The sequence below is a fragment of the Cibotium barometz genome, chromosome 16, assembly GCF_041138505.1.
Source record: "Cibotium barometz isolate CiBa-2024 chromosome 16, ASM4113850v1, whole genome shotgun sequence".
Lineage (NCBI taxonomy): Eukaryota > Viridiplantae > Streptophyta > Polypodiopsida > Cyatheales > Cibotiaceae > Cibotium > Cibotium barometz.
The window spans coordinates 50944315-50969512 of NC_141061.1; the positions used below are offsets into that span (position 1 = coordinate 50944315).

Consider the following 25198-nt stretch of genomic DNA (forward strand, 5'->3'; position numbering starts at 1 on the left):
TAAGAACATATAATAGACATATATATGAACGATGCAAGTTAGACATTCTTTTTATAGCACCTGTGCAACAAGATATTATTTGAATATCTCTATCACCTACATGAAAATCATCCCCTTGACCCGGCATGATAACAACTACCTCACTACCTGTAGGAACCAAGTATTTCTTTGAGGTTGATCGAGCTTCAGTCTCATCACCATTCTCAAATTTTCATATGGACTAGAGACTGCAACATTTCTCTCATTGTACGAAATGCACATGCGTACGGATTGTGTTCATATATCATTGTTTGTAACCTTTCAAGCATGTTATAATTTAAAGAAAGCATCGCATGAAGTCTATTCTCCAATTCATACTCTGTATCATACACATATAATTGGGCAAATTGAAGAGCCGTATCTCGTGTTTCATTAGGTATTATAGAACCAACAATATCATAGGTTGTACCACCATGGATTCGCAAATTATACATCTAAGTGAGCACCCAGTGAAACAAATGCTAAGGCATTGTTATAAGAGTGTATATTCTTCCTGTATTCTTTACTTGCATTATTATTACCAAGTAACATATCAACCAATTTAGGAGAAAGATTTTTCAAAGGTAGTAAAAAGATGTTCCCACTTGCCACAGCATTGTTTGTCCACATATTATCCAAGATTTCTTTATGTCTCACATTTTCAAATTAGTACACCACAAAAATGGCACTTATAAGCAAGGGTCCCTAAAGAGTGAAGAGGACAATCTCTAGAACATAACACCATGTTGTTGGGTGCTTAACATTCTGAAGAAATGGATATACACCTTATAGAATAACATTCATATTTAATACCTTTCACATCACCACAAACAACATAACAAATAGGTTGATAATGACCAATCTCATCAATAGGTAGCTCATTTAAATCAAAAGAAACAGGACCTCATGCCATATCTCTATGTGCCTGAATATTTTGATCTTCATTGATATATTCTTGAAGAACCGTAGTAGTACGAGTTACGCTGTTACCCGAATCTAAGTGGATTCTAACATAGAATTCTTTATGCTCCTCATCTTCAACCCCCTTCGAAATGTGTCAATTTCATTTACATTAAAGTACTCCGTTAAATTAGCATCAATTTATTTTCAAATGTAAGCCCTTCTTCACGAGCAATTACGACAAGATACACATGTTGCATCCAAAATTTGAACCTGGCAAAATTGGTTCAAACTTGGGTATATACAACTCCCAACCATCTTCAACCTCCTTCAAAAAACAAGAAGACAAATACTAATTTTCTTTTTACAAACATTCTTAACTTCAAACAGACAACAAAATATTATCTTATCACATTTATTCTACTTCGAGTGCCATTATCCTCACATATGATCTTGGACGTGTATATTACATGTGACCCTACTCTCAAGGGTAGACTCCATACAGTAGCAAACATGATGTAATTATTAGAGAAATGTATAATAAAAAAGTATATCTAACAAATACAATCCTTTAAGTCTCTAATTTCTATGTATGACACAAATAAGTGATAATCTCCATCTCACAAAAACATAGAAAATATAAAACATGTTGACGGACATTTAAAAAAAAGCAAGAAAATAAAATAAAAAGAGAAAGATTGAGAAAATAGAGAATTCACACATATCACCATAGAGAGCCATATCTGGAAAGTTGCAATACAATTTTTTTCCTTGAATAAAAACATCATTACTCTCACAAAATCTTTAGGTAACTACCATGGTTTCCAACATACCGTTCATTTTTTTCATAATAGCATTGAGTCGATTAATCCCGATCTTTAAACTCAAAACCTCTGAGCTTCATGTACGTACTTGCTCTTTTAGAGAATTAGCTTGTTTTTTACATTCTCTAGTGCATCCGTCTAGTCGTTCCCCAATTTCAACATTCAATTTTTTCATAAAGAAAATCTTGTGTAGCTAGTTGACCCCCATACGACCACTATTATCAAGAATGCAATGAAGATGATGTCAACTCATCTTGTAGCATATCTCCTCTTTGGGTGCCACCTCCACGTATCTCATCTAAAAGAGCATTTAAGTACTCCTTGCAAGAAACCTGATTTTTCTCGATGCGCTCACATATATCTGTGATAGTTTGTAAATGTTTAGAGCTTGGTTGTCCAAATGGAGACCTTGACCAAGCAAGGTGTTTCGCAGCTCAAACATTTGTGCAATCAAACGGGATAGACAAAGCTACTTCATAACTGGAAGAAACGTCATACACAACCACTACGGCATTTGAGCTGTTGTTATCATTCTGGATCTCTATTTATTGAAATCCAAAATGAATATCTTAAGGATCTCCAGACATCTCTTTATATATAAGTCAACATGTAACATAACTCTAATAACCCAACAAACAATGTGTACTCTTAGCAAGCCATATAATTGTCCCTCATAATTGTCCCTCAAAGTATAATATTAGCAACCATAAAGAAAGTTCTTTACTTTTTAAGCGCATTTCTCTACTGCTTTAAGGTTAATACAATCTTAGTAAAAGTACTGAAATAATTTAATATATATTCTCTCTATATAACTCTCTCTACAATCAAAGGCAACATTTTAATAAATGAAAAGTTTCTAACTTAGCCAGCCTTACATATTAATACAATCTTAGTAAAGGTACTGAAATAATTTAATATATATTCTCTCTATATAACTGTCTACAATCAAAGGCAACATCTTAGTAAAGGTACTGAAATAATTTAATATATATTCTCTCTATATAACTCTCTACAATCAAAGGCAACATTTTAATAAATGAAAAGTTTCTAACTTAGCCAGCCTTACATATTAATATAATAAACTCTATTTATGTGCACACACTAAAGTATTGAAAAAGTAAACATTATTATAACATTCACATTTATCATACCAATTATCAATATTTAGACATTCAATGAGATAAAAAGGCTTATAAATATCTCTCTCTCTCTCTCTCTCTCTCTCTCTCTCTCTCTCTCTCTCTCTCTCTCTCTCTGCTAACCAAAAATATCAACATATATAAATCTCTTTATCTATGCATCACATATTAATACAAACACACAAATAGATAGAGAGAGAAAAGACAGCAATAATACTAACCTGAAGCTGAAGAGAATAATATTCGAAACCACCAACTTTGCAAGCTATTAACCTTGTGTCTTGCCTCTACACAATTACACAGAAACCAAAACAACAAAAACCTAATGATCTCCCTCTTTCTCTCCCTCTATTTCTCTCGATGTACCAACTACGTTCCACACTAAACACACAAGACAAGAGCAACTATTTTTGTGTTACATGTGTGTGTAAGAGAGAGAGAGAGAGAGAGAGAGAGAGAGAGAGAGAGAATGTGGAGAGAAAAATAAGAGACATCTATTAATAATCTCAAAGGTTATTACATCATCTTTATCAATTTGCTTATCGAAATATGCACTTCAATATTTTTCTAAAAATGAAATGCTTTTTCTTAGAGCTTCTACATTGCAATCCACAATATAAAAGTCATCTAGTAATCTTAATGTCTCTTTGATTAAGAAGAGCTTGAGCTTGTCATCTAACCGACATCATATAAATATATCATAGATTAGCATCATACTATCTATCAAATTCATGAATTTCTCATTTTGGACTGGACTAGTATCCATAATATCCAAAATGCCCAATTGTGATCTCGTTTTAAAAAAAATTATCTAACAATTTACTATTTTCGTAGATCAACTTTGAAATGTCTGGTGACATATCTCTGCATAAATGATAAACAAACTATACATTAAATAACAATCGTGAGCTCTCTCTTTAGTGAATGATAGGAAGAGAGAGAAAGAAAAAGAGTTAGAGACAAAGACAATATATATATATATATATATATATATATATATATTAAAATTATAAATTATAAATTATTTAAATACCTATAAAGAAACCTTTTAGAACCAATGGTCACAAAAAAAAGACACCCATGTTTAATTTCTAATGAACTTATGCTTCGAAATACATTTAATAACTTTATCAAATACCTGTCGTACTTGATTTTTGTCACCAAAGACCCTATAGTCTATTTCATAAAAATCTATCAAGCTTAGATTTTCTTCATTAAATATGAAAGCTATATTTTTATCTAATTTTTCTAGGCCTTTACATATAATTATTTTAAAAACATCATCCCATCCACCAACAGCTTCAACCCGCCATCATGTAAGACGTTAACATAGGTAAGTAGATGTATGACATATATGATATATAAACAAACACATCTAATTACAAAAAAAAAATTTAAATGAAAAATTAAAGAATCTATACATAAAAAACATGCATCTTTGCTGATAAAGAGTCTATGTGTACATGGTGCTCACATAGACTACCTATACATATGGAAAACATCCCTCTCTAGACATACGTAAGTACATACATAGCATACCTATACCTACACACACATTTACTTACACATTGACAAACCACAGACATAAGTATATGAATAAATGCTGTAAACATTTTTTATCTCTATGTCTCTCTCACCCTCTCTTTGTCTCACACACACACAAATACATCCAAGTCTTGTCACACACACTTACTAATTTACACACACACACAAAGATACACATTGACACACCACACATATATAAGTATATGAATGAATGTTGTAACCATTTTTTCTCTCTCATCCTCTTCACAAAACACGCACACTAATACATCAAAGTCTGCTCTCTCTATGTTAGTGGTATGTATGTGTAGATACACATACATACATACATATAATCTTTTAGTAAGGGATGCATTATGAGTTAAGCTCGTCTTGAGAATTGTCTTTTTAGTAAGAGGTATTTATGATTAAAGTACTAGAAGTGTAAGAGCTAGCTCACATGCAGAATTTTGATCTATGTTCAAAGTTAAATTGTTCTTTTTTAAGAGTGTTGATTATCCACACATGTAATGAGTTTATCTCTCTCTCTCTCTCACCTTCTATTCACAACACACACACACACACCAAAGTCTACTCTCTCTGTGTTATTGGTATGTATGTATATATACATATGTACATAAGTGTGTGTGTGTGTATATATACATATATGTATGTATACACACACACACACACACATACATACATACGTACATATACATACACACATATATGTGTGTGTGTGTGTGTACATACGTGTGCCAAATAAACGTGTTTTTGCTTGCCTTGCGTGTGCACACACACATATATACATACATATACTCTTATAGGATATTGTTTGCTCCTCACTCACATTGGATGGTGCATCCTACGACTAGGAAAACACACCGCCCGTCACACTATGAGAGTTCTCAATGCCCGAAGTCATCTTAACCGCAAGGAGGGGGATGCCTAAGGCATGGCCAGTGATTGGAGTGAAGTCATAACAAGGTAGCCATACCGGAAGGTGCGACTGGATCAACTACATACATACATATATATATATATGCATACATACATACATACATATCATGTTATAGTAAGGGATGCATTATGAGTTAAGCTCTTGTCTTGAGAATTATCTTTACTTGGAAGTGTAAGAGCTAGTTCACATGCAAAATTATCATCTATGTTCTAAGTCAAATTTTTCTTTTTCTTTTTTTTTCACACTTTGAAATCAAACAAACTATAATCTCATATCGTGTAGCCTGTACATGGAAAATAAAAAACAATCATTAGTGTGAAGATACTTAAGATGCCAATAAATAATGAAAGAGTGCTTATTAGCATCAATCTACGCATGTGCTGCTAAGTTTATATGTCATGCATGAAAATTTTTGGTACAAAAGTGCGAATTTTCTCAAACAACAATTTTATGCCTTGGAAATAAATGCTATCAAACCTCTTGCTCTAGTCATCTAGATGAGAATAGGATCACAAGGTGCAAACCCCTCTTAAGCTTGTTAATGAAACTATTTTAAAAAACACAAAATCATTATAGCAGCTATCCTCTCTATTTCAAATAAATATACATGCAATTCAAATTAGAACCCAACATATCCATGTGCATCCATGTGTGATCTCTGTGTTACGTGTATCAATATGTGTGTGTGTGTGTGCGCGCGCCTATATTTTGCCTTTACTAGATTCTTGGAAACCCGTTGTACATACAACTGTAAAATATACATGCGATGCAAATCACAACCCAACATAACCTTACTTGATTCATAACCTTACTTGATTTAGAGGGCCATGTGTCTGAGGCCTTTTTTATACATTCAACAAAGTATTTATACATACATATAGAGGGGAGGAGGGGAACACAAATCAACATGTTATAAGGTTGCATAGAGTTGTACATAATGTGCAACATTGAAGTTCATAGTTCTTACAAAAAAGAAAAATAAATAAATAAATTCTTTCATGAAGTCCTTTCATAGACTCCTTAAACTCTTATTATGCATCAGACTAAGAAACATTGGTGAGCACTTTATTTTCCAATGCTAAAGAGAAATAAACTCCTTTGTAAATGACAATTGCTTTCCAAGCTTGCTTGAACCAATTTCTAGGGCAACCCCCCCCCCGCCCCCCCCCCAAACACCTTAAAGCAATTCCCGGCCTTCTCTGCATACAACCTTCTTACTATATCTAGGCGTCCTCCCAACTGACGGGCATGTAGCCATAGCTAATGGAAATGCATAAGCACTGGAGCCGTCGATGATGCTGTTGGCACACGTGCTCACACACCATCTTAAACACCTTAAAGCAACCGGAGTCGCAGTCGTGGATAGAGAGAGGGACAGAGGTGGTGGCTGTCGTGGTTCTCTGAGCGCTATAAACGTTCTTTAGGCCGGTCTCTCCCTCTCTCTCTCTCTCTCTCTCTCTCTCACACACACACACACATGGGGCTGTAGACGTTCTTTAGGCCGGTCCTCTCTCTCTCCCTTGACAGCGCACACCTCCTATCCTCTCTCCTCTCTCTAGCAGACACAAAGCTTTGTGTGTGCATGCGGCTCTTGTCCATACACACATCCATAAACGAAAACTTATATGCATGCGTAGAGCTGTGCATGCGGCTCTTGTTCATACACATACCATCATCCATAAATGAAAAGCTTGTATGCATGCGGCTCTTGTTCATACAGACACCATCATCCATAAACGAAAACGATTGCACCACTGTAGGCACACACTTCGGAGAGAGCGAGACGGACGACAAAGAAACAGCTGCTACCTGTGGGGGACGGCTTACAAACAACCTGCCAAAACAGAGAGAGAGAGAGAGAGAGAGAGAGAGAGAGAAGGCCGCTACGATTACAATTACCACAAATTAACGTGCCCAATGCCCATGTGGGAAGAAAGGTGTCGGCATGAGCATTGAGCATGGCACGACCAGAGAGAGAGGGAGGGCCAACCAGTAATATAGGGAGGGCCAACCGATAATATAGAGAGGGCCAAACAGCAGACTGAGGAGGGCAGCACGTCGAGTTGAGAGGACGTCTGCAATAGCCTGCACAACAATAAACACAACATGAGAATAGAAACAGAAAGAGAGAGAGAGAGAGTGATGGCTCACCAGCAGGGAACACAGGACTCAGGAGAGGAGCTCGCTCGAAATGGAAGAGATGAAGGCTACATGGATTCAAATTTACCTGGCCACATTGACGAAGGCGGCTCTGCAACCTGCGAACCTGCGACTGCATGGAGAGGTGGCCCTGCAACTGCAGAGGAGAGATGGACCTACGACTGCATGGAGAGCATCTACTGCAGAGGTGGCCCCGTGGCCGTTCATGGAGAGGTGGCCCAGCCATGCAAAAAATGTCACCACGTGGCATAGATTATAGGCTAGAGCACTACTTTAAAAAGTGTGGAATACATTGCATCCACTAGCTTTGGAGGTTTGGACATAGGATTCAAACACATGTCCGACATAGTTATTTGCACTTTCTCATATTGTTGTAAATGTGGCATCTTCTAATAGCATAGTTCTCTTTTATTTTTGTTTCGTTTTTTTTTCGAGTCACAAATTTAGCACAAGACCTTTATAATGATCATTTATGTATTTGGGTCACACCATTTTGGCTTTCGAGGGAGTCTCTCTTTCTCTCAATTGCATTGGGGTAAATTTATAAGACTAAAGATCTTGATAAATCCAGCATTTCACACACTCGAGAGCATCAACTTACACCCTCCTTGAACCATTACATTCATTGAAGTATCCGACCTAAGACAAGTATTACAACTTCGATTTATATAAGATCACGAGGGGGACCTTACAATGCGTCATAAAGACGTTACAAGCTGCTGTAACCCATAAGAATGCACACATGATGATAACATCTTCACACTCAAAACACTGGTGCAAAGTGAGGCCCGAGAACAAAAAAAGGCAGACAAAAAAAGCTTCCCACCACATCAAGGCAAATCGTCTGTTAGAGAATCTCTTACTCCAAAGCATCTTCCACACACCTACCACCAAACATGGGGCGCATGTAAGCATCGTCAAACTTCCGCCAAAAATAATGTACAGTCGAGGTTGGAGCCCTTAGGAGCATTTGTAAGCTGCTAGATCTTGTCGAAAAATTGTTGTCATTTAAGGTATCATGTCCCAGAAGGGAATCCTGGAGCCGAGCGACATTGTCGAAGAAATCTTTGGGAGAAGATGGGGTGGAGCTATCACAGGTTGACCTCAGATGATGAGGTAGTACCCACTCCACAAGAGGCTTTGTTAACATCCCAAATACCTGCCAGTGGCAAAACTGTAAACCCTAGTGATGATGTAGCTATACACACACACTCTGCCTCTTATGAAACACCTTGGGCTAAGGTCCCTATGAACCCCTACCTAAGTTCCGTCATTCTTTTTGCTCTCTCTCTCTCTCTCTCTTCTCTCTCTCTCTCTCACACACACACACACACACACACACACACGCATGCACGCACCCCCACACACACACGCACGCACAAACACTCACTCATGCGCGCTCATGCAGCATGCAAAAGTAAATTTAACAGAATACATACCACTGTGCTAAAGAGCACGACAATGACAGTACTAGTGATCACCAAAGCATGGATGGGATTCCTCGTTGTCCCTGACACTGTAAACTGCATAATCAAGAAGGAAACATTAGCTGCAAACAAATGTAGCAAGTCATTTAATGCTTTATTGCCCGAAGATGCAGTAGGTTTGGTGACGGATTCTTCCCCACACCAGCCAGATCATCACTTTAAGGGGGACCATCGTGTGGGCCACACAGCCAGGCCCCGCACTACGCTTCAGCTCATCCATTTTGGAACTTCACCACCACAGCCACCACGACCCCATGCACCCCCTTACCCACACCGACCAGCGAGGTGCAGTGAGTCATTGAAGGCATCATCACCTCGCCGTGACAGAGACCGTCCGCTCACAGGAAGCATCATGACAGGTGACTTGGAGTGGATGCAGCAGCGTCGGGTTGCCTTCTTATGCACTTGGAACCCTGGTCCCTTCCTCAGTCCAGGGGACTTGGTGTAGTTTTACATTACAGGACCCCCATGTGGCTTCGCCCTGTGCCACCCCACCCCCCCCCCCCCTCCCCCTCCTGATGTAGCTCTCTGTGAGAGCAGCCAGCCATGGAGAGAGCCTCCCTCTTTTTTCTACATATAGTATCAATTACTTCTTGAGAGTGTTGCAGGGATGCCTTTTTTCTCCTAAAAAAGGATCTTTTTCAAGGGGGGAAAAAAAGTAATTGGATGCTCTACAACATTTCAGCAGAATCTCAATACATGTGAGGTTCAAGAAATGTAAGAAATGATACAAACACATGAACTAAAGGCATACTTGATTATACGCAAGTGCAATGGAAACTGCACCCCTCATCAGGCCTGCCCACCAGATAATCACCTGCCAAAAAGAGTAGTAGTTTACTCAACATAAAACAATGTTCCTATTGGTAGCAAGGCTACACACTATCATTGAACCTTAAAAATTGGCCATACCTGATGACGGAAGCTGATCCTTGTACCTGGAGTCCGTCGTACAAAATTTGAAAAAGCAGAGAGGGGAAACACGAAGGCTGCCCTCCCCAAAATGACAGAGAAAAGAAGTGCCCCTGAGAGAGACAGAGAAGTGGCAGGACTGCATGAATTACAGAAAGAGTTAAATAAGTAGGACAATGTCTCACGAGATAGTAATACTGTATCCAAAAAATCAATCAACCTGAGTCATGACATTCTTATAGAAGCTCATATCTATATGATAATAACATGAGACCTAACAAACAGAACGACTTACCCCACCCTTGTCATCTTCCACTTGTCTTTGTCGAAAGCATCCATACCGACGTACAAAAATATGAAAGTTTCAGCAATGAAGGACATGGTTGCAAACGTATGCCTGCACAGAAATACAAACTTTCTCTATCTGACCTGTTTAATACAGTGCATTTGTGCATCTTGCATGCATGTGTGTCTGTGCATGGTTGTGGAGGTGTCCCATCAGTTTGTGCATCCAACTTTGTGTTGCATGCATGACTCTCTCTATTTCACGCATCTGCGGATTCCACAAGTAATTGGTTATGGAAACTCAGGATTACCTTGTGGTGATCCTTGAACTCTCTGTCACATTATGCCAAGTGTAGTGGGACATCACAATACCGCAAAAGAACACTGTGAGAATACCGCTCAATTCAAGCAACTGCACAAAGTAATGTGTGTTATTCTGAAAACTTGCAACAAATATGGAGCTGATTCAGGAAATGCATTCTGGTACACAAACTATCAAAAAAACAAAAGTAATAAATGATTACCTCAGCTAGCATGTATGAAAGATAGGGCATAAGCACCATAATTGCAATCTCTCGATCAGTTGAATGCCTGCCCACAAATTCCAATTGGCAATCATATCAATCCTTGAAAACTTTTTACAGCCTTTTCCATTACCCAACAAGTGAGATTAGCGTCTTCAGAAGACCCAAAGGGTCTATGAGGACAAGAAGTAAGTTAGTAACACTAACTCCATGAAAATACTGATCCATGAGAAAACTGAAAACTGAAAACTGAAGAAGAAACTAGCTACCTATACTATGAACATGTAAGGTAGTACATGTAGCCATGTGGCTAACACAAGGCGCGTGTATAGTGGGGTGGGAGGAATGCATGCCTCATCCAATGATAGTACCATCCTCCTCCATAATAGAGCACAGACATGTGACGTCTCCCTCCTGTGGTGCAACCTCTCCATGATAGCTACCTATACTATGAACATGTAAGGTAGTACATGTAGCCATGTGGCTAACACAAGGCGCGTGTATAGTGGGGTGGGAGAAATGCATGCCTCATCCAATGATAGTACCATCCTCCTCCATAATAGAGCACAGACATGTGACGTCTCCCTCCTGTGGTGCAACCTCTCCATGGTGCCAGAGTAAGTCCTAGATCTACACAACTAATAGGTGGAGGGTTAGAATCCCTAGGGGGCAGGGGCATCTGGCTCTCTGAAGGGATCTCTCACATGATATTGTATCCCCTCACTATATTCCACTCACCTCCATAGCGTACCCCCCCCTCACTATATTCACACCCTATAAGGGTTTCTATTTACCTTCCAGTTCCAGTTTCATTTTCTAGGTGCCAGGAGTATCATCTTTATTTTTCATTTTCTGGGTTTTTTAATCCAGACATTGTATCAGATCCACCATGATGTAACTTTTGGTCTCATAGGTCATTATGGCCTTTTGAAGACGTTAATATAACATTTCATTTCATTTCATTTCTACTGACTCCACAGGAGATGGGCCAAAGGGTCAAGAGATCTGGCATGTAGTCAGTAACATGTATAATCCCTCTTAGCTTTGGGGAGCTGGGTGACACACTCCATCGTGGACGGATGCAATCTAAAGAACTCTGTGATGAAGCTCTAAGAGGCATCTTACTGGCTCTAACTCCCTATCACACGAACTCTCGATGGAAACAACACTCTTGTAAGTACAGACCAAGCACCTCTGATCCTCATGAGTCATAGTTCAAAACCCGTTAAGGGGGGACCGAAACCATTGCAAAAAACACAGTGGAATCTCCCATGAATCTCATAATACGATGGGCTTCTAAACATGAAGTGCTCCTTTGTCTCCACTTCCCCGGCTTGTGCAGACCCTGCATACCCGTGTGTTACGTCCAGACCGGCCTAGGGTTGGGCTAGGGATGTGTGCTCACCTAGAATTAAGTTTAAGGCTTAGCAATGTGTGAGAACTAGGAGGGTTCACACGTAGGCTAAGGGCGCTGTCGCAGGATGAGGTCTGGATTGGCCGTGAGTCAATAAACGCAAGAAAGCCAAGTGCTTTAATTGCGTGGATGTGGAGGGAGGCAAAAAAGAGAGAGATTCCATGCATGGATGTGCAAGGAGAAAAGGAAGGAGAAAAAGCATGGCAAGTGCAGGCTGGACAGCCATCTTATGACGCACAAAAAGCTAATGATTCAAGGTGTTCCCGAGAACTCGCAAGAGAGTGGGTAGTGGCTAGAAGGCCTAGAGTCTGTTGTGTACAAGACGTCCCCGTGACCGGGAACCTCTCAGCAGAGGTTGACTAGCATAGGGGGTAGGCTTTCATGCAGATGAAGACGGCCACATGAAGGTGACAGAAGGGGCAGGTTGTGCAAACTGTGTGTGTGAAAGGACAGCCCAGCAGGTATGGGAGAAGAGGAATTCCAGGGCAGCCTGTTTTGGAGCTGTTTTGGGCCAGTCCAAGGGAAGAGGAGCAGCGCACAGATCAGGCAGCCTCAAAGAGATAGACAAGCATGTGTGATGGGTGTCATCTTTTTCTGGATGAAAAAGCTGAGGGGGCACCCCAGCCAGCCTTGAGGTGACTATGTGCAGCTATGCGGTGCCCTAAGGGAACAGTCCGTCCACTCTTCTCGATGCACAGTAGCCCGTCTGCTGTGAGGGGCACACCGGCATCAACAGCACATTGGTAGTCACAGGGCCTATCACAGCGTTTCCTTTCAGATTTCTAGAAGAGGCTTTGGGACAGATTTCGACCTCACACTCTTTCTTTGGTTGATGGCACACAGGAGGTTGGCGGTCAGTACTTCGCTGGCAGTTGGAGGTCGGTCAACGGCTTGTCTGCGGTGCGGCCACCATCAGGAGTCTCAACGACATTGCCTTTGGGATTGCCCGAAGGCTCAACAGATTTGGCAACGGATTCTCCACATTTTTGCTATGGACAGGGCATCGACCCAGATCATCACTTGGGGCACTGTTGCTTGGGCCACAAAGGCAAGAGCGATTAGGGCTTATGAGAAGGATGGGGGAGGGATAGGCCTTCAGGTCTCTCACCATCATATTGCAACAGTACCAATCACAACCCCTCCTATAGGTGACTAGCAGCCAGGCTCATGCCAGAGGTGGGAGATTTGCAGTAGCATCACAGCCTAGCACATTTGGTGAGCTAGATGCAGAGAGGCCATCGAGGGTACCCAAGTCCCACACTCCACCGGCTGAGACCATCGGGAGCATATGACTTGATATTATTCACACAGTGAGGAAAGCTACAGGGAGGTTCTGACCGCATACGGAAGCGGCGGGAAGCCTTCTTGAGACTTTGAAGGTATGGCCCTTCCCTCACAGATAGAGGCGGTGACCCCATTTGGCACTACAGACCACCTGTGTGGTTGTTCCCCCCCCCCTTGTATGAGATAGCCTTCTGCTCAAAGAAAGGCCAGCCGGAGGAGAAGCATCTCTTCCCCTTATGATCACTTGTTTCCCGCTCTTATATGAGAGCGAGTTTGTATCTAGCCCGTCGTGGTTGTACTTAGCCCTTTGTGGCTGTTTTCTTCTTTGACTAATTGAAGGATCTTTTTCCCAGAAAAAAAAAAAGAGAGGGAACGGACAGATGATGCTCACGTAGAGGGAGTCTGCATGATGAGATTGCACAAGAGATGGGTGGCGTGCAGGAGAGAAGTGGCACATTGATGCGCTAAGAAAAGTAGAAAGAACTACCTTTACTAAGAACTGTGCAAAAACACAGAGATGAACAGAAAGAAGAGAGAGGGATGCTGCAATAGCCATGTTTTCTGTATATATGTATCAATATGTACATAGATCCTAGCCAACATGGCCTCCAAAAGGAGACACCTAAGCCTATGACCTGTCGCACAAACCTGGGATCAAATGACTAACGCTTGTAGTAGGCCTTGCTATTTATAGTCTCATGGAATTACCCCTACAACCACCCGACTGTACAAGCCTGAATGTGCATAAACTGCCAAACTGCCTGAACATACCCTCCAACTCCTTTTGACTACCTTGGGTAAAATTCCTAGCATAAACCCTAGCTGTCCAAGGCCTGTAAAGGTTCCTAATCATAGCCAAAACTGGGGATTAAGCATCTCCACATGCCCTGCATGTGACGATAACATTAGGTACGGATTGAGCCCCTCCCATAATCAAGTATATAGTGTCATGGGAATTTCTGAACCAGATTTCCATACCAATGCATATGAATACGATATTGTAAACAATATGGCTGTCGGGAAAGATTTGCAAGTCACACCACCCTCTCAAGTGCCCATGTTCCCTACCATCTGTTCTCTATCGTTCCAACAACACTTGGTAGAGACAATATGCAAGAGAGCACGTACGACAAGAGAACACTATACAAGGTATGTGAACATGGAGTCTTGCTTCTCCCTCTTACTACTTGCTTCCATAATTGAGAATTAAAGCTTACTAATTACAAATAGAGTCGATGCCAGCGAAAGTCTTCACGATGGAAGCGTCTGAAGTGTTGAAACCTTCAATCTATCGCGATCCTTCGTGACACCATCTTCAAGAGGATGAAGGGAACCTTGGGAAAGCTTCCCCTATGATTCAACTTGAGAAAGGAAGGCTGGAATCAGGGTTTTCAACCAAAAGACCAGAAATTACAGAAAATATAAGAGCTGTTTTTCTGAATTTCAGTCATTGGGAGTGTGTAGGAGAGTGAATGCCACCTGGAAACACTCTTGGAAGCTTGGAAAACACACTAGCAAGCCTGGATATGGAGTTGGGAAGGAAAAAGTGCAGAAAATACAGCCAAAAGAGACTCATGAAGGAGGGCGACTACTAGTCTACTTCTTATGTCAGGGCATACCCAAAATTACATCACAATGTCCAACTTTGCCAACAACAAAGTTCTCAGAACACAGTCTCCAATCTGTGAGCAAAGCTTTCCCAAGATAGGAGTCACCTCGGCTGACATTCTCTCAAAGACAGCACCTGCAGTAATAGGAGTTTCAAATCTATCCGGAGGGAGGTTCATGGCTTCAACCACTCGAGGATGAATGTAGTGGTGGGTAGCACCACTGTCGAAATGGATAAGCACGGGTTGGTTGCCACTTTGCCCCAAGCTTTGAAGAGTGGCCTTTTCTCTGGTGGTGTATCATCCTAATGTTGAAGTTCCTTGGGCAATGCATTATTTTGGGGTGGTTTGGCTTCTTGATTTGGTCTATCAGGACATTTTGTGGCCATATGTCCCTTCTTCCCACATTGGAAACATTTACCCTCTTTAACATACTCTTCAAGTTGCTTGCGGGATAGCTTCTTTTGGTAAAGTGGAGGTTTATCCTCATTCTTGTTCTTCTTTTCTTGTGGCTCGTTCCTTGCTTGAGATCCTCCTTTGAACCTCTTCTTTTGGGACGAATCTTGGTTCTCGTTCTTTGCTTTGCCCACCATCCAAGGCATATGTAGAGCTTCTGCTTGCAATGCTTTACCTTGTGCTTCTTCCAAAGTTTTAGGTCCCGCCATATAAATTTCTTGCATAAGCTTTGGTTGCAATCCATTGACGGAAGTATAAGAGGTAAATTTCAATGGGATGGCTGAAAAATTATTAAGGTATGTTGACACACTCTCGCTGGCCTTCTGCTTTACCTCATTCCATTCCTTCTGCACATCTGCCTCGAAGTTTGCGGGAAGGAACTTCTTGTTTAACATGGTTTTGAATTCAGTCCATGATGGAGGCTCGGTCCCATCTTGTACCACATTCAGCCACCAATTCAAGGCGGCATCTTTTAAATGCATACGGACCATGCGGAGTTTGGACTTTTCAGAGAAGTCCTCACCTCCAAAGGCGGCATCAAACTGTTTAATAAAAGATAGGGACACAGCCACTGGCGCGCCTGATCCGAGATTCTTGTAGCACACCGGTTGGGCATGTTCGTTTTATTTTCTGTTCTTAGCTTAGTTTTTTGCATCTTTAATTTTGTGCATTTTAGTTCTCTGTTAAACCTGCACCTGTAGAGAAACTGAAATCTGTACACACACATGAAGATTGAACATTTCGATTTCCCTGCAAATCTCACAGCTGCACACGCATTGAATTTCCTGCACACGCATTGAGCACGCACTTCAAAAAAGAAAAAAATAATAATAAAAGAAGGCGCCTGTGCATGAACAGCACACCGTGCTATTGGTCATACTAAGGTGTCAAAAGAGATAACACTTAATACGGGGCTCCTGGAATGTGCCATGAAACACTCTCATGGTCTAGAGAGGCATGCCCACTCACTAGTCACTCAGTGGGCAGCAACCCTGGTCATGCAAAACTGGGGCCTGTGAAAGTGACTCCCTAGTATACATATAGGCCGAGGGATGTGTGACATTTGTATTATAAACTGGTCTGGCACATCATACAACTGTCGTGCATAGGCAAGCTTCCCAGAGGATAGGGTCTCTAGGGGTTCTTTTTCCCTCAAGGCTAGGGGAGGAGAGATGTGTGGTATGCAGCACGAGATCCCATGAGGTGAAGTCTAGAACGTGTGGTATGAGAGCAAGAGAATAGGACTTTTTTATTGAGACAGAAAATAAGAACACATTGCCTACTTGGATTTGGATTTGGACTTGGATCTGGACTTGGACTTGGACTTGGAGCTAAACTTGGATTCATTGGATTGGAATCCATTGGATAGCTCAGTGAGAGATTCTTGTGGGTCATCCCCGTGGTGTGCTCGGCACCTCAGAGATCTCATGTCTCGACCTCAACATCGACATCGACTTGGATATACTACATGGGCATATTTGTTTGCTTTTGTATTCAATGATTGTATTGATCCTGGCCAGTGTGCCCGTGGATTGTTCCTGAATAAATTCCTGAAAGGGGGTGGGGCCTATTCCCCACTCAATGTGGTGTGCTATGCAAGATCCCTATTCCCCAATCTCTCTCCCCCTCTCACTATATCTTTATCTCTTGGATACGTGGTTGATTCTGTCACAGCACGCCCCGCTTGGCTTCCAGTTTCACAAGAGAGAGATGAGAGAAGTGATGTGTTTGTGGGGTATGCGTATGATTGCCAATGTCGTTCTAAGAGATCGTCCATGCGTGACAGGTGCAAAGGTAGATAGGGTAACTTGCCTCTAAAGGTTCTCATCGGCCCTTTACAGTACACCTATATTGCCCAATCAGGTTCTCAACCAAGATATGGCCAAACAATCCCTCTATTCACTTGATGGGAGTGATAGCTTCCATTTGCAAGATGTTAGAGGTCCCACAACGATAAAATTTTCACTACTTGCACACCAATTATTGGGTGACTTATGTGGCTGAGCAGGGGGGATGGTGACAAAGTGATTGATGAAAATAACAAGAAGAGTGTCGTCCTTAATCTTGGGGGGGGGGGGGGGGGGGGGGGGGGGGGGGCAACATGATGGAAGATTTACCTGCCCACGTACAGTTTCTTGATAAAGAAGGCACTAAGAAGACCCACCTGCAAAAGAAAAACAAACTGAATTATCCATTCTCAACAAAAATGTTGTCCCTATAAGGTTTTCTAAGTTTTTGGCCCCTAGACTGTGTTCTTGAGATACTTGTTTAGCTACACCTTCCATAAAATGTGCTGAGCCAGTGAGTATCCTCCTATGATGCAGACACAAACCCTGTTTCTAGGAAAGCAAGGATAGATACTTACAGAAATTCATTGTCAACAAAAATGTTGTCCCCATAATGCTTTCTAAGTTTTTGGCCCCTAGACTGTGTTCTTGAGATACTTGTTTAGCTACACCTTTCATAAAATGTGATGAGCCAGTGAGTATCCTCCTATGATGCAGACACAAACCCTGTTTCTAGGTAAGCAAGGATAAAGACTTACAGAAATTCCCATTAGTGTGCTTGTGAGGAAAAGATAGAGGAATTTCCACACTAACACAAAGATCTTCATAGCATTTATTTCGGATAGGTTTAGGTCTTGAACTGCATTGAAAAGCACAATGGAAGATGCATCATTCATGACACCTTCCCCGAACACCAAGCTGTATAGAAGAGGGGTTTCATCTTGATGTAGAACCTGAAATAAGAGTCAAAGATCATAAACAAGTCACCTCTTCAATTTTGAAGAAAAACCAACATACCCAAACTCTCAAGGATGCATTCAAATGGTAAACCATATGTAGGTATATTTATATACCTTCAAAATACATCCAACCTTAGAAATTGAGAGAATAATTGCATTTCTTTAACCAAAAACAAACACAAACAAGGAAAACATTAGAAAAAGTTTGGGAAAGTCTACAAGAACATAAAGAAAAAAAGCAAATGTGATGTACAATTCATAGAGTAACTACTAAAACAAGAAACTTGGCAAGTTATGATATAAATCAAGAAAACAAGTCTTTAAAAGAGAAGGAAGAGTAGGGTGCATCAACATACGGAAAAGTTTTCATTGTGCAAGTCAGATGCCCACCTTTTGATTGGCATTGTGGCTTCTACCCAAGCTAATCATCCACCACCCCCACCGACCGGGAGACAACCCTTTTTTCCAAAGACGAGCTTACTGGCAGATTTTGATAAAGTAGTCAAGGGACCACTCATTGGAAAGATTTTCGGCCCTCATCCTTCCCGCTCTGAGGCTAGAGATTGGATCCTGGCCGCACTTCCCACATACCTTGCTTCGCAATTTATTGATGTCCGCTTGCTTGGACGGGGCTTCTTCCAAGAAGATTTCAATTTGGCAGAGGCAACCTCATAGACTCTTGAGAGCAGCCCGTTTCCTCTAGGCTCGAGGAAACTATTCTTCTTTCGATACTGCTGGAACTTCGACCCAATGCTAGAGGACCACAACTTTTGTCCGATCTTCCTCAGGTTCCCCAAACACCCACAGATCTATTGGAAGTTTTTGCCTTCCATAGGGGTAGCGTTTGTGTCACAAATAGCAGACCCGGAACAAAAGACAAACACTTCAAGAATACAAACAAAGAGTACTCAGCAGAAAACCACGAGAAATATAAATACACAGCACACTGAGCCAGAACGGCCGGCCCCCCGTAGGAACTTCTTTATTCAGATAGAAGCTTTTACAATAAACCAAGGTGTGGGTGCATACAGCACCGGAATTTTCCACAAAGCATCAACAACCTTTCTTAGAGAATATACAATACTCAAGCTTGTCCCTCTTTGCAAAAGATGGGCCACAAAGCAGCCCAAAGCTATCACGAAAACAGTCCCAAAGACTCTCAAAACAGTCCATAAATCAGCCCTGTAAGTGATCAACAAAAGACAAGTTCTATGCAGTTGCAACCACCAACTTGAAGAGCAACCCACAAGAGAGAACACACGCAGCTGTTCTGCCTTCCTTGTACAAGAGGGAAAAGAAGAGAGAAGAACTAGTTGCTGTTCAGCCAGCTGTAAGACCAGCTTGGAGGTGTCCAGCAGACAAGATAACTGCACAGCAGCTGCCAGCCCCTTGTGCGCATAAAAGAGAGAGAGTTTCAATCGGCCTATGCACATCCCCAAAAACAGCTTCTGGGGCTTGGCCCATTCACGGCCTCAATCGTGGTGTATTGTGCAATGCTTCTCTTTTGCAGATTGTTTTGAGCATTGATGTATCTTTGAGTGATTATGTGTATTGTGGCTAGTTCATTTTAGTGTTGACAAAGGTATTGTTCACGAGATGGTGCTCAAGGAAGTTTACACCTAGTCGGTGTAGTTTCAGTAGTGATACTCCACAACACATGGTAACAGCAATCTGCAAGAGAGCGCGTAGGACAAGAGAACACTACACAGGGTATGTGAACATGGAGTCCTGCTCCTCCCTCTTGCTACTTGCTTCCATATTTTAACATCAAAGCTTATCAATTGCAAGTAGAATCAAAGAAAGAGGAAGTCTTCGTGATGGAAGCGTTTGGAGTGTTGAAATCTTCAATCTGTCGTGGTCCTTCGCGACAAAAGTCTTCAACAGGATGAAGGGAACCCTGGGAAAGCTTCCCCTATGGTTCAACTTGAGAAAAGAAGGCTAAACCTAGGGTTTTCAACAAAGAGACCAAAAATTATAGCAAATATAAGAGCTGTTTTGCTGAATTTCAGCCATTGGGAGTGTGTGGGAGAGTGAACACCACCTAGAAACACTCTTGGAAGCTTGGAAAACACAGTAGCAAGCTTGGATATGGAGTTGGAAAGGAGAAAGTGCAAAAAATACAACCAAAAAGTCTCATAAAGGAGGACGCCAACTTCTAGAGAGAAAGGGAAGAGAGAGATGATGAGATGTCCACCCTAGGTGTCAGGTAGAGAGGACAAGTAACTTGTGGTGCAAGCTGGGATGGACACATGGCTGGTTGCTCCCAAGTGTGAGCCGTGGGCATTGAGTTTTGTCCACCTCAGGACATTAGTGTGTGCGAACACAGGGCTGGTCATAATTTATAAGTGCGTTTTGGTCACCCAAAACTTAATGAAGTGTGTACACACTCATTTATAAATTAATGTTAATTCCTAAGGCTAGGTTTTTTACCAATACTTACCACTTGTCACATACCACATAACCATGTTAGCAAACAGTTTCACACGCACGGTTCATGGGCAGGCAAAAGATGTATAGAACAAGATACAAAAGTGAGAGACCAACCCCACCTATTTATAGGTAGGGAGAGCTGGCATGAAAACAACATGCAAATTCAATTGCAAGCGAGCACATAAAGATGCTATGCAATGCAACATTGGTATGGACAATTCCCATTCATGAGACTATACCAAAATAGACGTGCTCTAGGTAAGTACACAAGGTACCAGACCCAATGGAACAATCCCCCAACCATTTCTGGGCATGTACACACAAGCACAAGTCCCAGCCAAAAGCCAAGTCCACAATATCACATGAGTGGCATCAATCCCCGGCATATACAACTGCCATGGACACTAGTCCAATGTACATACATAATGAGAAAGCACAGGTCGACCAATCGAATGGCCAAATGGTGACATGAACTCATGCAAGGGTTGTTGATCCTAGTGAGTATGTCAACTCATGGAAGCGTTGGTGACCCTAGTGAGTGACTAAGCGTTGGTGACCCTAGTGAGTGACCCTATGAACTCATGCAAGAGTTGGTGACTCTAGTGAGTTAGTATATGGACTCATGGAAGAGTTGAGTTTGGTGAGTATTAGAACTCATGGAAGGATTGGTGACCCTAGTGAGTGAAGTCTCGTGGAAGGAGAAACTCTAGCGAGCATATTTGACTTCATGGAAGGATCATTGTCCTAGTGAAGACATGGAAGGGTCATTGTCCTAGTGAAGACATGGACATGTGAAGCATGTTAGGCTTAGGCATGCGTATGGATCACAGGGGTGGTGCCCTTTGGCAGTCCAATGGCATGGCAAGATGTTCTGTGGCTATGTATTCTGCTTATTTTCTTTTTACAGTACTTAAAGCTAGTTATGGATTTATGAATATTTGGGACACCGTTCGCTCTTGTGCCTATGTCTGGTTATTATCGGAGTTGTTGACTCGGGATATGGCTAAAGTTTCTTTCTTCATACGGTTGGCTCTTATGTCCATATCTGACTTCAAATCGTGGATCTGGATTTATGGATTCAATGCCCGAAACTATAAAATACTATTGATTGACAGTGCATCTACTACACTTGAAGAGTATTCCAGTGGTATCAAGATTGTACGGTTCGGACAATTGTTTTATAAGACAGAGGGGATATCACTATTTGGTCCCTTCACTAGTCTTGATCAGTGTTTTGGGGCAAGCCCACACACTGAACAGAACCAAGGTGGGAACGGGGATTTTCCACAGAAGAAAGCTGAAGCACTCACTCGCAAAGGTTGGCCTGTAAAATGGTTAAACAACATGAGCAACATGGGGATTTAATCATTAAAGTGACTTATAAGGTTTATAAGTCATTGTGTTCACACGTCATTAAAATCTGGCTGGACTTATTATTATTTTGGGCATGCACAAATGGACAGAAGGAGGCGCCTAGCTTAAGCTTAAGGAGCAAGCTGGAAAAAGTAAAGTCTGGGATATTTTGGGCATACTCAGCCACTTTTGGCAAAAAAAGGAAAAGCACATATAAAGATAGGGAGCTGGTCGACTTTATTAAAAGGAGGAGGGGCTTTCTTTTAGGAAGAGGCGCATGAGAGCAAAGGCGGGTAGCAATTGATTGATCCTCTCTCTTTCGTCTTCCTACTGGTCTTAAAGCTGGTCGTACACCACCATTCTCTCTCTCTCTCTCTCTCTCTCTCTCTCTCTCTCTCTCTCTCTCTCGCTTCTCCTGAATTGGAGCTGGCCGCCTGCAGTTTTGGATACTACTTCCACTGATCGCTTACAGGTCAGGTGGGCAGGCCAACAACTATGTACCTCTCCAGAGGGGGGACGACAGACACAGATTACTACATTTTTTCAGAGATCCATCCCACTCCCAGCCCCTACACGGCAGGGAATTACTCTCCAAAGAGCAGAGACACTCAGAGCCCGTAGGAGACAGAGGATACCTGGCTTTCGGACACCACGCCTATACCAGAGAGAGATGACAAAGATCAGAGCTCAGTTTCACAGAGAGGGTGCGGAGCGACTAGCTCGCTTCAGAGCACACCCAGGCATGTTCTTCAGGGAGCTGTGGACACCCCCTTCATTGATGTATACCATTTTATACCCCCAGTATGGTACAGGATGGAGCTAGCTAGGTTGCATATCATGATTGTATACTCCATGCATATAGCTTTGCATTCTCCTAGTAGTAGAGCTCCATCCCCTCCACCACTCATTGTACTTATTGCACACCCAGATTCAGCTTTTTAGTTCAATACTTTTTCATTTTGTTGGAATGACAGAGGATACCCCATACAGGTACACCGATTTGTCTCATAGGCCGAGTTCGGTCTTTTGGAAGACGTTAATAAAATCTCTTTCTTTCTTTCTTTCTCTCTCTCTAGTTCGCAAGAACTGGTCGTACAACAATCTCTCTCTCTCTCTCAATATAGCAACCGTACAGCTGTGAGCTATCTACTGAGTCATCTTGCATGGAGTTTTGGGCTGATTTGTGGTAATGATTGGGCTTGTATTTTGCTAAGAAAGCTTGGTCTAAATTTTGTTGATGCTTTGTGGAAAATCCACTGCGACAAACACCTAGACCTTGAGTCCTTGTAAGAATAGAGAAGTTCCTATTTTATGGGGGGTTGGCTGTTCCGGCTCAGTGCGGTGTCTTTATATTTTTATGGCTTCCTCTTGTGTTTCATAATCTATTGGCATATTTAAAGTGTCTATCTATTGTTCCGGGTCCCCAGCTGGTTACAATATCAGAGCTAGGATGGGCTCTTGATTATGCTGGATATCTATGTATAGTAGTTTTTATGAGAGTTTATTTGATTAAGCATATTGGATGATTTCGCATCTTTTATTATGAAAAAATTAAGCACGTGCTCACCATCCTCGGTGAGGAAGATAAAAGTAAGTTACCTTGAGGGTTACACCTGGAAAGTATGCATGATATGGTTATTACATTATGCAAAGATGCAGGTATGTACTTATTACATTATGCGGATTACAATGCTAAAAAGAGTGCAAAGCACTGAATACATTATGTTGAGTACAATGATGAAAAGAGTGCAGACAAAAATAACATCATAAAAAGATAGTATATACAACTACAAATGTCCATCATGAAATAGTGTATCTAAATACTGCCAAAAGTAGTGCTAGGTGCGCCAGAAGAAGTGCTAGCACCAGCCGATGAAGTGGTGGGAAGACCGGTGAGAAGGAACTGGAGAGGGCGGAGAGATGCTCGGAAGGTATCCAACTCGGTAGCTTGTGCTCGTAAAAAGACCATCTCCCAATTGGTAAGGCAAGCTAGCAAGGTAAATCGTCAGCCATCACAGTAGAGAAGATGAATTGGCAAACAAGGAAGAGGAAAAAACGAAGTACTCGGGAGGATGGTCGGTTTTTTTTTTCTTTTTTTCTTCTCTTTTTTTTTTCCCTTTTTCCTGCTTCTTTTTTCCTTTTTCTTTTTCTTTTTTACTACTCTCAGATGGGGGGGGAGGGGGGGGGGGGGGGGGGGGGCTATGAGGTATGTAGGCAAGAGCAGGGGGTTGAGTGGGGGATGCCGCGAGGCGGGTGGGGCGAAGGGGGGGGGGTGTGGTGGTGATGGATTGCGACGACAATACAAGGGGGCGGTGAGGGGTGACCGGTGAGAAGGCAAGGAGTCGAGGGTATGGCATCAAAGATGGAAAAAAGGGGGGGTCGGGGTTATGCCGTCGAAGGTGCAAAAAGAAGGGAGGGGCAGTGAGGTTATGCCTACGAGGCACGAGGTGGTGATGGTATGGCGGCGACAGCCAGGGTTGGTGAGGGTGTGGCGTGAAGGGTGGCAATGGGCAGGGTTGGTGAGGGTATGGCGCAAAGAAGCCAAACGAGTGCAAGGGTTTGAAAGGTGTCGTGAGGGAGAGGTGGGTTGAATGGTCTGAAGTCCGTGAGTGGGGAAGAGGGGGGCCGCGAAACGGGGGATGGGTGCGAGGAGTCCGTGAGGTAGGGGGGTGTGATGGGATGAAGGCCGCAAGTGGGAGAAGAGGGCGACCACGAAAGGGAGAATTGGGTGTGAGGAGTCCGGGAGTAGGGGGGATGAGAAGGCCGCGAGAGGGAGGAGGGGGGCCGCGAAAGGGGTGATGGTTGCGAGGAGGCCGTGAGGTACGGGGGTGAGAAGGCCACGAGAGGGAGAGGAGGAGGGCCACGAAAGGGGTGACGGTTGAGAGGACGTCCATGAGGTTATGGAGATTGAGATGGGATGAAGTCTCGAGAGGACTTCTGCCAAGTGGTGATAGGTGAGAGGCCTTGAGGACGTCTGCCAAGGGAGGGTTTAGGGGGGTAGGACAAGAGAACGTCTGCTAAGCGAAAAAGAGGATGTCCACTAGGGGGATGAGGTAAGAAGCCTTAAGGATGTCCGCGGGTGAAAAGTGAGGGAGGAAGGTGAGGTGGGGACGGACGAGGGTTGTCCGCACAAGAAGGTTGAAGGGATGTGAGGGTGGCCACCAGAGGGGTGAGTGG

General features: G+C 42.4%; 1 protein-coding gene across 3 annotated transcripts in view; it reads right to left on the bottom strand.

The window, feature by feature from the left end:
* Positions 1-8014: 8014 nt before the first annotated feature.
* LOC147630714 (sodium/hydrogen exchanger 1-like) overlaps positions 8015-25198 on the bottom strand; it is a 73779-nt gene continuing 56595 nt past the window's right edge. For all 3 annotated transcript variants that reach the window (XM_086810685.1, XM_086810686.1, XM_086810684.1), the window contains 9 exons: positions 18038-18232; positions 17610-17656; positions 10732-10798; positions 10519-10619; positions 10218-10319; positions 9923-10061; positions 9765-9827; positions 8963-9046; positions 8015-8682 (listed from right to left, as the gene is read on the bottom strand). In XM_086810685.1, the coding sequence (XP_086666811.1) occupies positions 8383-8682; positions 8963-9046; positions 9765-9827; positions 9923-10061; positions 10218-10319; positions 10519-10619; positions 10732-10798; positions 17610-17656; positions 18038-18232 (1098 nt within the window). In that variant the 3' untranslated portion in view covers positions 8015-8382. The remainder of the gene's footprint in view (positions 8683-8962; positions 9047-9764; positions 9828-9922; positions 10062-10217; positions 10320-10518; positions 10620-10731; positions 10799-17609; positions 17657-18037; positions 18233-25198) is intronic.